The sequence below is a fragment of the Hoplias malabaricus genome, chromosome 2, assembly GCF_029633855.1.
Source record: "Hoplias malabaricus isolate fHopMal1 chromosome 2, fHopMal1.hap1, whole genome shotgun sequence".
NCBI lineage: Eukaryota > Metazoa > Chordata > Actinopteri > Characiformes > Erythrinidae > Hoplias > Hoplias malabaricus.
Window position 1 is genome coordinate 56,549,466 of NC_089801.1, and position 12,518 is coordinate 56,561,983.

A 12,518-nucleotide genomic window follows, 5' to 3' on the forward strand; every position below is an offset into this window, starting at 1 on the left:
CCTCCCCCTTGTGTTTTGTATACTCACTTTCCACTTCCGCCTGCTCAGCAGTAAGTGAAACTGCCTTCGACTGTGATGGACCTGGTGTTTTCAGTGTAACAAGCTGTGGTGTCATACTGAGAAATGCCGTTTTAATAGCTGCAAGCTCCGCAATGTCCGTCTTAGTTATTTTTAAACTTTTCTTTGCCTTAGTTCTTTTGAAAAGGCTAGCCCTACTAACCTCTGCTTCAGCCTGACGTAATATTTCCTCCAGATCTCTCTTCGACTGATTAATGCAGGTGATCAGAGATACAGTATCCCCTGTGTGTGTTTTAGCCCAAGTGTCAAATCTCTTGAGCACACTTTTGTGCACGATATCCCGCTTTTTCAAATTTATCACCCCCTCTTTCACTCCCTCAGCTATCTTTTCAATTTGCTGAACGAACGGTTTCCATTCCCAATTCCCCATGCCGTAAATGGCGTTTAATTCATTATGCAAATCTCTAGTAGTACCCATGTTGTCTGTAAGGTGCTGATTAAAAAAAATGGATCTCACCTGAATGGGTCTTCGTTCTAGTTCACTCTTTAATCGCAAATCAATTAACACCGCAAGGTTTCATCACAATTCAGAGTGTATAGAACAGCGTCCCAGGGTCTCCCCCACACAGCGCCCACGGCAGCAACCGCTGCACTTAACGCTCTCCGGACGGTATATAAAAAAAAAGAAAAAGTCCAAGTTTTAGAGTCAAGTTTTCAAACTCAGCCAAGAAAAGCAGTACCACCTCAGCCCTGTGAAGAATTTCACAGGTGGATAGAAAACATAGGGCGTGTCTTCAAACACAGTATTGAATTTGAAGCAAGCTAAGCCTAATTTACATTGAGTATCAAACCGGCCCACGGACCGAAAAAGCTCTTTAGTCAGAAACAAATAACACACCAATAGATGAAACAGAATTTGTAGTAAGTGGAAAAAGCTATATAGGCAGGACAATTATCTCACAATACAGAATGAAGCCAAAGACTATATTTTTGATAACCGGACACACTAAACCAGGGGTGTCAAATTAAATCCACGGAGGGCCATGTGGGTGCAGGTGTTCTTTCCAACCATGCAAAAGCCCCACACTACTGAAAGTCAAGATCTATTGATTAGATCCAATGATTAAAAACAGGTGGCATGAGGTGTGGCTTCTGCATGGTTGGAAAGAAAACCTGCACCCACACAGCCCTCCGTGGATTTAGTTTGACACCCCTGCACTAAACAGTCCGCAAGCCACAAAAGTACCTATTATGTGGAGGAACAATTCCAACCGAACAGGACAAACATCATCAGCACACCGTTAAAAGGCAGTCAAATTACAAGATATATTATAGCAAGTGAAAACAAAATTTTGAGAACTATGGAAATAGCAAGCAAGTTACAAAATATGTTATGTTCAACGAAAAGTTCAAACCGAGGCAGAAAAGAAATTGTTAACACAAACTACCACAACAAAAAAAATGCAAACTGAACCGGAAAAATAAGATTCTTTGTACAGTAAGTAGTAAGCGAAGTACAAAATATATTTTATCCACAAAAGTCCAAGTCATCAATAAAAATCCAAGTGAAACCCAAGAACAAAGGAACAATTAAAGTGAGGCTTTTAATCTACGTGTATAATGCGCTTCACAAAGAACCACCGAATATATTATACAATAAAATATGGCTGGGTATATAATCCATTAAATTTATTGTATAACACCAGGTGCTCTTATTCAAATAGATGGACCAGTTTATGCAATCCTCTATCACCCTCTAGCATGCAGAAACGTACTCAACAGTCATGTAAACAGCCCCTAAGAAATAGCACAGCCTCTATAACAGACAAATCATGAAATAAACAATCAAGTTACATTAAAATACACAACGAAACCCTGGTGGGAACAGCTTCCACCTATTGCGGGAACAGCATTCGCTCGCGGGAACAGCTTCCGCGTCTGATTATACTTTAGGGGGGGACCACACCCCACGGACGGACCCCCCGACCGGGCCTTTACTTCGATACCTCGTCAGGTTCCGAGGGGAGCACGCCAGCGCTCAGTCCCTGTGGTGGGAACAGCATCCACCTCAATATTTAATTTAATTAATTTTTTTTTTTTTTTTCAAACAAGCAACCCCAAATATATAAACTGATAAGAAATTATAAAGACTCCACACCACTCCGCACCACAATTTTAGAGAATTCAATAAGCAGAATTTGAATATAACAGGGTCTGCGCACCCACCTCAGCATATTGCGGCCGCGAGTGGAACGGAGTCCGAAGTCGTCCACCGCCTGGACCTCCCGCACGTCGGGGTCACCAATTGAAGATTAAAATGTTCTTTTGGACCGTTCTCAGAGTAATTAAAATTTAGAAAATATCAAAAAGGTCCAAAATACACCCTCCCTCTTCGGGGAGACGTGTTCGTTCCGGAAGAGTAGCAGACACCAGTCGAGTGAAGTTCAAAGCAAATCAAAGTATTTATTTAACAATACTGGATCCAGGAGAATTAATACATGAGAAAAGAGTTTAATGCCCCTCCCAAGTAAAGCTCTGACCTCTTCAAGATCTGACTCCAACAGTTATACCCCATATGACGTATAACCTGCTGGTGAGGTGTTTCTGGCTGATTAGCGTATATTAATATGCATAATTTCACGTGTTAGTACTCAGCTCTTCACGTGCAAGTTTCAAGTGCATTCTGTGACCCCAAAAACATTCATTATGGCCAGGCTGACAATGGACCTTTTCTTTCCCAAGACTCCTCTCCCATGAGGAAAATTTAGGGAGTTAGAAATGCACTTTCAAGGTCAACAGCATGCCCCTACACTTCAGCCCTCCTAAGCCAACACTTGTGATCAATGTCAGTGTGCTAAAAGCCTAAAGTGCACATCTATTCAAGGTTAGACGTTTAAGAATTAAGAATGTGTAAATATCACGTGTCATCATGCCATATAGTTAGTCGTGCAGGATCTAAAATGTTTAACTAATCATCATTTAAGGATATTTGTCCACAAACACAAAGTAATAAAATTGTTTCCTACGACAGTACCTCATTGATGTGGCAAAAGGAAGCAGAGCATTTTCCTGTTTTTATTTCCTTGTGATTTTCTGTTTTTATATAAAAAACTGAGGGCTCATGTAAGTCTTTCCAATTATTGTTTAGTTATTCATTTGTTTACAAAACATTTTATCATAATTCCCTTCATGAAAAATTGGCCATCAATTAATATTTTTATCATAGTATTCATTACTCTAGAGTTCTGGAGCATTTCTGTTAGGATATTTATTGTGAGTTGTTGTCTAAGAGAAAAGATAACCTATTAATTTAACTGTGTTCTTATGTGATAAATGTAGTGTAATTTCCACTGCTGTGTGTGCAGGTGTGGACCTTAAGCTGAAGAAATGTAATGAGAAACTGGAGGAAAAAACTAAACATGCCACAGACATCGGTATGAAAATAGAGGTTAAATCTGCCTATGACTTATTTCTGAGGGTGACTGCCCTTTTAGTGCCATGTCTTAGTTTGGTGGACAGAATATATGTGCCAACAACAATAGGCATGGTTTTAGAAGGAGAGGGAAATGAGCGGGTGGGATTTTTTCTGGTTGTTTTTTTCTACTGGTTTCTACAGAATCACCTACTGTAGCTTTAAGTTTCAAGGTTTAGTGGAGGTTATTCTAAGCCATATATGTGTTCTCCAGAGAATAATCTCTTAGCAATGAGGAAGGAGCTGAGGCAGGTCACCACTTTGTGGAAGGACACCATTCTTGAATCCACTGAGCAGATTGCAGGTAAACTTTCCCCTTTTTTTGTCCGCTACAAATATGATTTTTTTCTTCTATCACTTATATTTAAGGCATTTTGTGTTCAGTTGGAGTTTGTATTCCAGTTTGAATACTACCCTCTATCTACAGTAAAATATGAAAAACAAGTAGACTGGCCGGTGGAATTAATTTAAATCTATTTATCTATTTTTTTGTCATGTTGAGATTATGGAGGCTCAGTGGAGCAGCAGATAGTGTCTCTGTCACAGCTCCATTGACCTGGAGGTTGTGGTTTAGAGTCCCGCTCTGGGTGACTCACTCTATGAGGAGTGTGGTGTGTTCTCCCAGTGTCCGTGCGGGTTTCCTACAGCTACAACCTCCAGGACCCTGGAGCTGTGACAGAGACACTACCTGCCATACCCTGGTGATGAGGGAACTGTAACTGGAAGATTTCCGGTTCAATCCCCAGAGCTGGCAGGTCATGACTGAAGTGCCCTTGAGCAAGGCCTAACCCCCAACTGCACCCCATGTGCTGTGGCTAGGCCTGCCCACTGCTCTGGGCACTGCTCACTGCCCCCTAGTGTTCACTAGTGAGTATGTAAATGTGTGCTTCACTGCACGGATTGTGTTAAATGCGGAGAAAAAATGTCTCTGTGTGCAGCACCGTGCCCAATAAAGTGATTTTGATTCTAATTTAGAAATAATTATTATTTATTTAAGGAAACAACTCAAAGCTTAGTGTAATAGTGATTGGTTTTATTTTGTTTTCTACAGCTCTACAGAAACAGCTGGATTATCTGGTTCTGAAGCTCAGTAAAAGTGCCCAAACAGGTGTGTACAATATTCAAGTGTGTGTTTATAATCACCACTCCATTTAAACATCTGACAGTTCATTCTAGTTGTAGATTACAGCTGTTTATGCTATATTCATATTTAATACCCATTTATATCCTTGATATACAACAATTTATATAATAAAAATCTCAGTTCACGCACTACCCACAGGTAAGGATATTCACAATACTGACACCTAGTGGCCTGGATGTGACAGAGATACTGTTTTAAACATGTCTACCTCTGTGTGGGAGACCCACCCTATGGAGAACAAACTGGTTTAGGACACATTTTGTGAATTGATCCTTTATCTCATGTGAGCTGCACGTTAGACAGCTGAGAAACATGGTTTAATTTAATGCCTCATATTTCTCTGCAGAGTGTGAGGCATTGGACATGATTTTCCTTCTGGACGGCTCTGGCAGCATGACAGATACTAGCACGTTTATTCAGAGCAAAGGGTTCATTTGGGATGTTGTGACAAGAAATAAAAATTCCTCCATACAGGTAACCTGGCTTTAAAAACCTTCACTACATACATATTCATCTACAGCGGAGGTGCACTTGAGCAAAACACGTAATCCCCAAAACGCTCCCTGGGCGCCGAGGTGGTTGGCAGCCCACTGTTCCTGATGTGTGTGTGTTCATTGTCCCTAGTGTGTATGAAGAATTGACCACTAGTGTTTGTTTGTGTGTTACCGATTAGGGATTAATGAAGGTGACTCTTCTACCACACCCTTCTTCAAGCTTATTTAGTTTCAGCTCCAGTTTTCATTTAGATCAAAAAAAAGAAATTTGATTTTAATATAACAGGGACACAAAATATACACTTATATACAACATTATTGTTTAATTAATGTTTAATGGAGTGTCACACTTAGTAAATAAACAGTAATTGTGATTTAAAAATGTGAGAACAACAATCAAAATATTGTTGCAATGTTGTTAGATGTAGCTGGTTGCTGATTGGATCACAAAACAGCCACAGCAACCTTGGTGTTGAGGGGTAGGATTCAAACAACAGAAATGTTGTGGCTGTAGGTAGGAAGAGAGTGGGGTGGGCCCTATGTGAAGCTCTATTGGATTGGCATAGGATATTTTACATCTTATCTTGTGTATGATTATAATTGAACAATTTGGAATATGTTACAAATGTCTGACGATCTCTCTGTCTTTGTTTAGTTTGCTGCTGCCCAGTTTTCTAGTAAGGCCCGCACAATCTTCACTTTTAAAGACTACAAGGAGGGCACAGCGAAGGAGAAGAATGATAAAGAGAAGGATATGGGAGAGCTGTCAAACACTTACAATGGTATTGAGCACGTCCTGTGAGTCTTCATTTGCTTCTCCTTATTTTTCTCAACCTAAAAGCAGGTGGGGGTATTAGGGGATTTATGTGCTAATTATCCTGGGGTATTTCATATCACTCAGTTCACTTGGAGGAGCGTGCTGTGTCTTCCCCATGTTTAAAAGTCCAGGCACTAACTTAGGTCATTCTGAAAGGAGCTGTTTATACAGGCGGAGAACACTACTGTGTGGGGTTTTGACAAAACCAGGTCTCAGATATTTCTTTAAAGCAACATTAGGCCGCATTTTTACTTTAAAATGACAACTTCAACTTCATACTGATACTCCACTGTGCTGTAATAGGGAAAATAGAGCCTCTGTCCTTGCTACCCCAGGGTCAGTACTGCAGAAACTGCACTATGTAACTTCTTGAGTTGGGTAGGAAACTACCAGAAAAAATGTGTTTTTACAGATTATTTCATAACTCTTACAATCGAAATTTGCAACAAAGTGATGGCAATAAAAAATTTTCAAAGAAAATATTACATCTCACAGATTGCTGATGAATTTTAGTGAAAAGAATTTATACTTAAAGTTCCTATTCACAGTATATGAACTTTATGTATATGTATTTTTGTATATGAGTATGATTTTTCAGCATGAAAATATTAAACACTGAATAAAAACACGCTGAAACTAAATGACACAAACTGAACCCCCCACAGTCTACAGAACAACACGAGGGTTCAGGAGTGTTCCTAAGGCTCACTGAGGGAGTTTGAGGCTCTGCTTCTGTGTGTTGCTCCTCTCAGTAAAGGGGTTTTTAATCTATGTAACTGCTGCTGTTTAGTTTTGTTTTGCTTGTTGTTTCAGCTTATGTGTTACGAAAATCTGCTACAAACAAGATGAGCTGTTCAGTTGCTGTCTTCATGCTCATTTGTTTGGCCTGTAACCATGACAATGGTGCTGTCTAGTCTGTCTAATTTTAACGAATCCTTCAAACACAGAAAATTGAACAGGCTCTAATTCAAAATCTGACACAGCGTTGCAGTTTGTAGTTTCAGATTTTTGTGGGGTTTTTTTTGTCTGTGTGAAAAGGCCTTTAGGTAGATGTTTTCAGATGTGTCTTGTTGTAATTTGGGTTTTACTAATAGGAATGTCTCTTTTCGGGTCTTAATAATGAATAGGCTTTTAATGTTTAGATAATCAACATTTCAAATATTAATAACTTGTGATGTTCCAGAGTGAATCTCTTCAATGACACGAAATCTGGGGCGAGTCCTGCAGCCAAGAAAGTGCTGGTCATCATCACAGATGGACGTCTTACAGATTATGATGCCAAAGACGTGCTAAAACAGTGTGATGAGCAGGGGATCCTCAGAATAGTTATAGGGGTGAGCTCACTCACATTAAATATATCTTCTGAATGCAGATGCTGCAGGTCAACACCAGAAAAGCACCATAAAAATTACATTTTAATTTGATAAAAATGTATTACCCACAAAATGAAAGCCCCTGATCTCAGACCAGATGGTCTAGTCTCCAATTCCTCATACATCTATCTGGAGTGTGTCTTCTTTGCTGTGTTAACATTCAATACTTTGCTGACAGAGGTGTGTAAATCTGTCCATTCCTCTGGCCACAGGTTGGAATTATACAGGAAAACATTGGAATATTTGCATCAGAACCAAAAGATGAGAATATGTTCCTCACTAAGAGAATCACTGATATAAGCAGGCTTCCGGATAAACTGCAAACTAAGATCAGCATCGGTACGCATGAACACCATCTTCCACATCTTCACTGAACATCCATATTCATCTGTTACCAGTCACATGACATATGTATGACCTCTTTACATCTGATAACTAATATCAGATCTGAAAACAACAATATGCTTAGGGTCATAGTAAAGTATCACCTCTGATAAATTCCCTTTGTTTCTTCTCCAGGTTTTCCAGGTGTTTGTTAGGCTGAGTTGCCAGACTCAGAACATGGATTTTATATGAGGTTTACAATGTTTTAAAGAGTTTTTGTGTAATGTATAACTCTAATTTCATTCAAACATTCTCAGCTCCTTTGACATTTTATTTGAACTGTTACTGAGTAATAAACATGACAACTGTCATTGTACTCAACAAAAAAATAACCTAAAAATGCAGTGTTGATGAGCTCTGTTCCGATCTCTAACACTGACTCTATCTGTAAATCGTCCAAACCCACACTCACACGAACTTTTGGACACAGTATTTTTTCCTTTGGACACAGCAGCTTTTTCCTGATGGAGCTCAGAATGAATGCAGCGCCCAATAAACTCTTCACTTTTCACATGGCTTAATTTTTAAGTTCTTTTTAGTTTAATAAAATGAATGTGATTTTTAATATGACACACTGTACAATGACAAAAGCTCCCAAAAATATTAGAATTTTGAATTACAATTATACAGTATATAACTTAAAAAACTGAAGATTTCTGTTGTGTCTTTAACAATAATAATAATTTATAATAAAAGTTAAGTGACTAAGTTAATGTGTGTGTTCGTGCCTTTCATGGGAAGCTCCAGACCACCATGATCTGAATTCTTAGACCATGTAAAAAAACAACTAGCATTCTTCAGCTAGGATGATGTTTTATTCCAGCAGCGAGGAAAAGCTTCAGCTGTGTTTATTCTGCACTTTTAAACATGGAGGGACAGGAAAAAATATTTTCTGGAAAAGAATGTGAACTAAAGCAGTAGTGTTCAAGGCAACAGTCCAGATTTAGGAATAATATGATTAAAACTGTAAGTCACTCTGGAGAAGAGTGTCTGCCAAATGTCATTAATTCAAATGGAAGTATAAAAGTCATGGTCAGACCTGGCAGACAGTCCAACTCCCCAGAGGAGTATGATAACGGTGTCCAGAAGTTAAAGCACATTCTGAAATTATTTAGTGAGTGGTTTTCTCCAGTTATTCTTCCTAACATTAAGAAGACTGGCTTCTTAATGAGGACTACTAGTCTGGATATATCAGAGGTGCTGCAGTTAATCCTGTTTTAAACATGGCTGCCTCCATGTGTGGGACATGTCAGTACATATGTGGATGTTTTGGATGGAAACCCAACTTGTGTGTGTGTATGAGAGAGAGAGAGAGAGAGAGACTGAATGAGTGTGCCCACAGGTATGAATAAGTGAACAGATGAGTGTGCTTCTGCCTTTTGCCCATTGATTCAGGGTAGATTCCAGACTCATTGCAAACCTGAACATGATAAATTGCACCAATATCAAAAAAACAACTCTTGGGAAATATTTAAATGTATCAATCTCAATCTTGGTTTGTGAGCTGGGATTGTGTTGAATGCAATGTATGAATTTTTTTTTGTTTTGGTTTCAGATGTAAAAGAGAGAAGATTACAGAAGTGGGAGAGAATTGATTATGTTTGGCATTACACCTTTAAATGTGCTAAGGGTTTTCCTCACACGTGTGAAACTGTGTAGTTTATTCTCAACAACTTCTCCAACTAACTTGGGAGTCAATAATTGGCGAGCCAGCCAGGAGTCTTTAGATTGCATTCAGGATTCAACTTTGACAAATGTCAAAGGTGAGGTTTTAGCCAAGACTTGTACTGACTTCAACTCCTACTGTGCTGTTTGAGACAAAGGGCCACAAATCATCCACCTAAACCCAGCAGTGGTGAATTTAATTGTGCTCTCCTCACAGCAAGAAACACGTCAATTTATGGTCAATTATAAATGCTAAATTTATGCTAAATTCACTACATTTTATGTGGTTAATTTGAGCAATAAATGTAGACTTAAGGGTCGATCCTAAATTGTAGTAAAGTATCAACTCTTTGGATGTTTTGAAAATTGCCTGAAAGGTGCATCTCAAAGACTGACTAACAGATTAGAGGTTGAAATTACTTGGAATTAAAATAATTCAGTTATGGTGACTGTATAGTGTGAACATGGTATATGTGTTTACCATTGGTCTATGACAAATGAGGCTTATAACACTCTCTATATTCTGTGTATGCTCCCACATCTGTGTTGTCTGGGGGCTCAAAGGTCACATACATAACAGTTTCCTTCCTTGTCCTACATGGAATGAGATTTTTCTGGAGTTTCTGTATCTTTCACAGTGTTATGTATAGTATATGTGGAAATAAAAACATTTTTGTTTTGAGAACATTGTGCTTTTTTTTTTTAAAAGCTGTTTGACAAGCCTTTTACAATGTTTGGCACAAAGCAGTGAACCAGGATGGGTGTTCCTTTATGTCTTAAGCCTTTATAATACTCTGCTTATAGTGGAATGACTCAAAATGGTGAAATATTCAATAAGCACTTTGTTCTTATTTCACCCTACTTTTTTAGAGCTTGTTGCAGGCACAGATTCTAAATCTGTTTATATTTACAAAATACATTCAAATTCTTCAAAGACAACATTGGTAATCTATACTCTGAGCTTTTGTCTGTAATTAGAGACACAGATTTCTGCTGTTACTGTAATATACTGTATGTTAGATCTTTCTGGAAGCTAGATTTGCATATGTTTTAAATGATATGATATTGCATTTAATGTTTTATTTTTTCCAATGTGTTAAATGCAGCAAATTGAAATGTAGTATTTAAGTACATGTAACCTATTTAAGTGTTTATATTGAAATAGGCATCCTATTAAATTTCTCTAAAGGTTTCTTTACATTTTTACCCCATGTAGCAACAGAACCAGTGAGAATGTACCATTAATGTACCATAGGGTAGATTAAGCATCAAAAATAACAAGTCGTGCTGTCCCTCAAGTTTAAAGTGTTTATGCATATTTGCTTCATCCAACTTCATCTTGAAACTGCTTACAATTCAGAAAACAGTCTGAGTAAATATATAATTACTGGAAATATTGATTTGAATGAGAATCGTAAGAGCAAAGACCTGCTTCCAAAGTCTATAGTGTATTTTTATAGTAAACATTGATTAACTGCTGAGAATTATACAGAGATACACCAGGAATCAGTAAGGCCAGTACTCTTTTCTCTAGCGCCACCTAGTGCCGTGATATATTTGTTCCTTGATGCCGGATATATGGTAATGCTTAACCTCACAGAGGGTTTCAGTATGAGATTTGGGCATAAAGCTGAACACTTTAGTCCTAGAGAAAGGCCAGTACAAGTGTAGTAAGTAATTTCTTGCCTTCTTCCTAGTCCTGCCCTTTATCAGGCTGTAGGTGTTTACTTTGTAGCCCTCTTGTTATTGTTCCCAGAGTTTCCAGGTTTCTTAATACAGAATCTTTGCCTTGTTAATTCTCTTTATGATTGTAGTCACCATAGCTAATCATTGTTGTGTTTTGAATTTTGAAAATTAATGGAGGTTACAAAGACCAGGGCTGCCCAGTCTTGGGGTCTTATTTATAAAACTCTGTGTGGATTCTGAAGTGAATGTGTGCCTGTGCACAAAAAAAAAGCGTGGGCCCAAAAAGAGTCAGATTTTTAAAATGCTGAATTCTGTTTTCTCTTCGTAGTTCACAACCTTCTTCAAAATGTGAACCAGTTTCATGTTCTGCCTCTGTAATGCACACAGTTACCTATAAATGATCAATGCAAATAACCTTGTGAATATTTAAATATGGGCTTCTTTGTTAATTTTCATGTGAGATAGTGGAGACAATGGAGGACCTAAAACAAAAAATAGAAACTTTGTAGACTGTGCAGTACAAGTTATTGTTTTAGAGGTCGAGGCGAGGAAAAATGTGCTGTTTGGGGCTCAGTCGTGGCATTACACACAAACACAAGTTAGCTGAGTGACAACATGTGGCTGCAGCAGTAAACAGTGTTAATGTAGAATTTAATACAGAAAGCAATGTAACTTTAAAAGTTTTTTATTACTTGACTTTTTTAAAGTTATTTTAAACAAGTGTTAATCTTCCTGAATTTTCCATTAATCTTTGTGTTTTAATCTGTATGCTTTATAGACAGATATGTGTGAGGATGATTTGTGCATTAACTTGCAATTCTCTATTTTACTACATGATGTCACCCATTTGGGCTCTCTTCACAAAGGTTTATGGATACGCATGTGACAAACCTTTCTTAAATATATGCTCATTTTTTAAGTATTTATAAATCACAGTTTCTTCATGAGATGTTACATACGCACATTTCAGACCCATTTTTGTGACGACATTGGCTTATATTTGCTGTTACAGTTACATCACTTAAAGTGGAACTAACACTAAATTCAGGAGAGCGGTAACTGCATTAGCAACAGTGCTACAAAACTAAACAGCTCGAGTTACGAATGAGTTTCTGTGGGAATTCAAATTGTGAATAAACACTTACAGACAATTTACACTTCAGATACCAACAAGATACAGTCAATATTTTCCCTTAAACACGCAGTTCCACCTTAAAAGACACGGAGCTTAGAAATGTGCTTCCCCACAATTGTAGATGTTCCTTTCAGGAGAGATTTGAGGGTATCCTTCTCATATCCATAATTCACAGTGCATGTATCTAACAGCAGAAAAAAAAAAAAACTAAACCTGGTGGCAGACAAATGAGGGCAAGAGTGCAAAGTTTGCTTTTTGGTGGTTATTTGTTTGTGTGTGTGTGATATAAAAGTATAAAAGTCAAGGTGTCAGTGATCCCCACATTTTAGA

General features: G+C 38.0%; 1 protein-coding gene across 1 annotated transcript; it reads left to right on the forward strand.

Annotated features, from left to right (window-relative positions):
* Window positions 1–2,888: 2,888 nt before the first annotated feature.
* LOC136686555 (integrin alpha-M-like) lies at window positions 2,889–8,192 on the forward strand. The gene is made up of 9 exons (XM_066660421.1): window positions 2,889–2,902; window positions 3,384–3,452; window positions 3,705–3,794; window positions 4,542–4,598; window positions 4,981–5,108; window positions 5,784–5,926; window positions 7,129–7,279; window positions 7,531–7,657; window positions 7,838–8,192. Exons 3-9 carry the CDS (start codon window positions 3,722–3,724, stop codon window positions 7,855–7,857), a joined length of 699 nt encoding a protein of 232 aa, XP_066516518.1. The 5' UTR covers window positions 2,889–2,902; window positions 3,384–3,452; window positions 3,705–3,721; the 3' UTR covers window positions 7,858–8,192.
* Window positions 8,193–12,518: the final 4,326 nt, after the last annotated feature.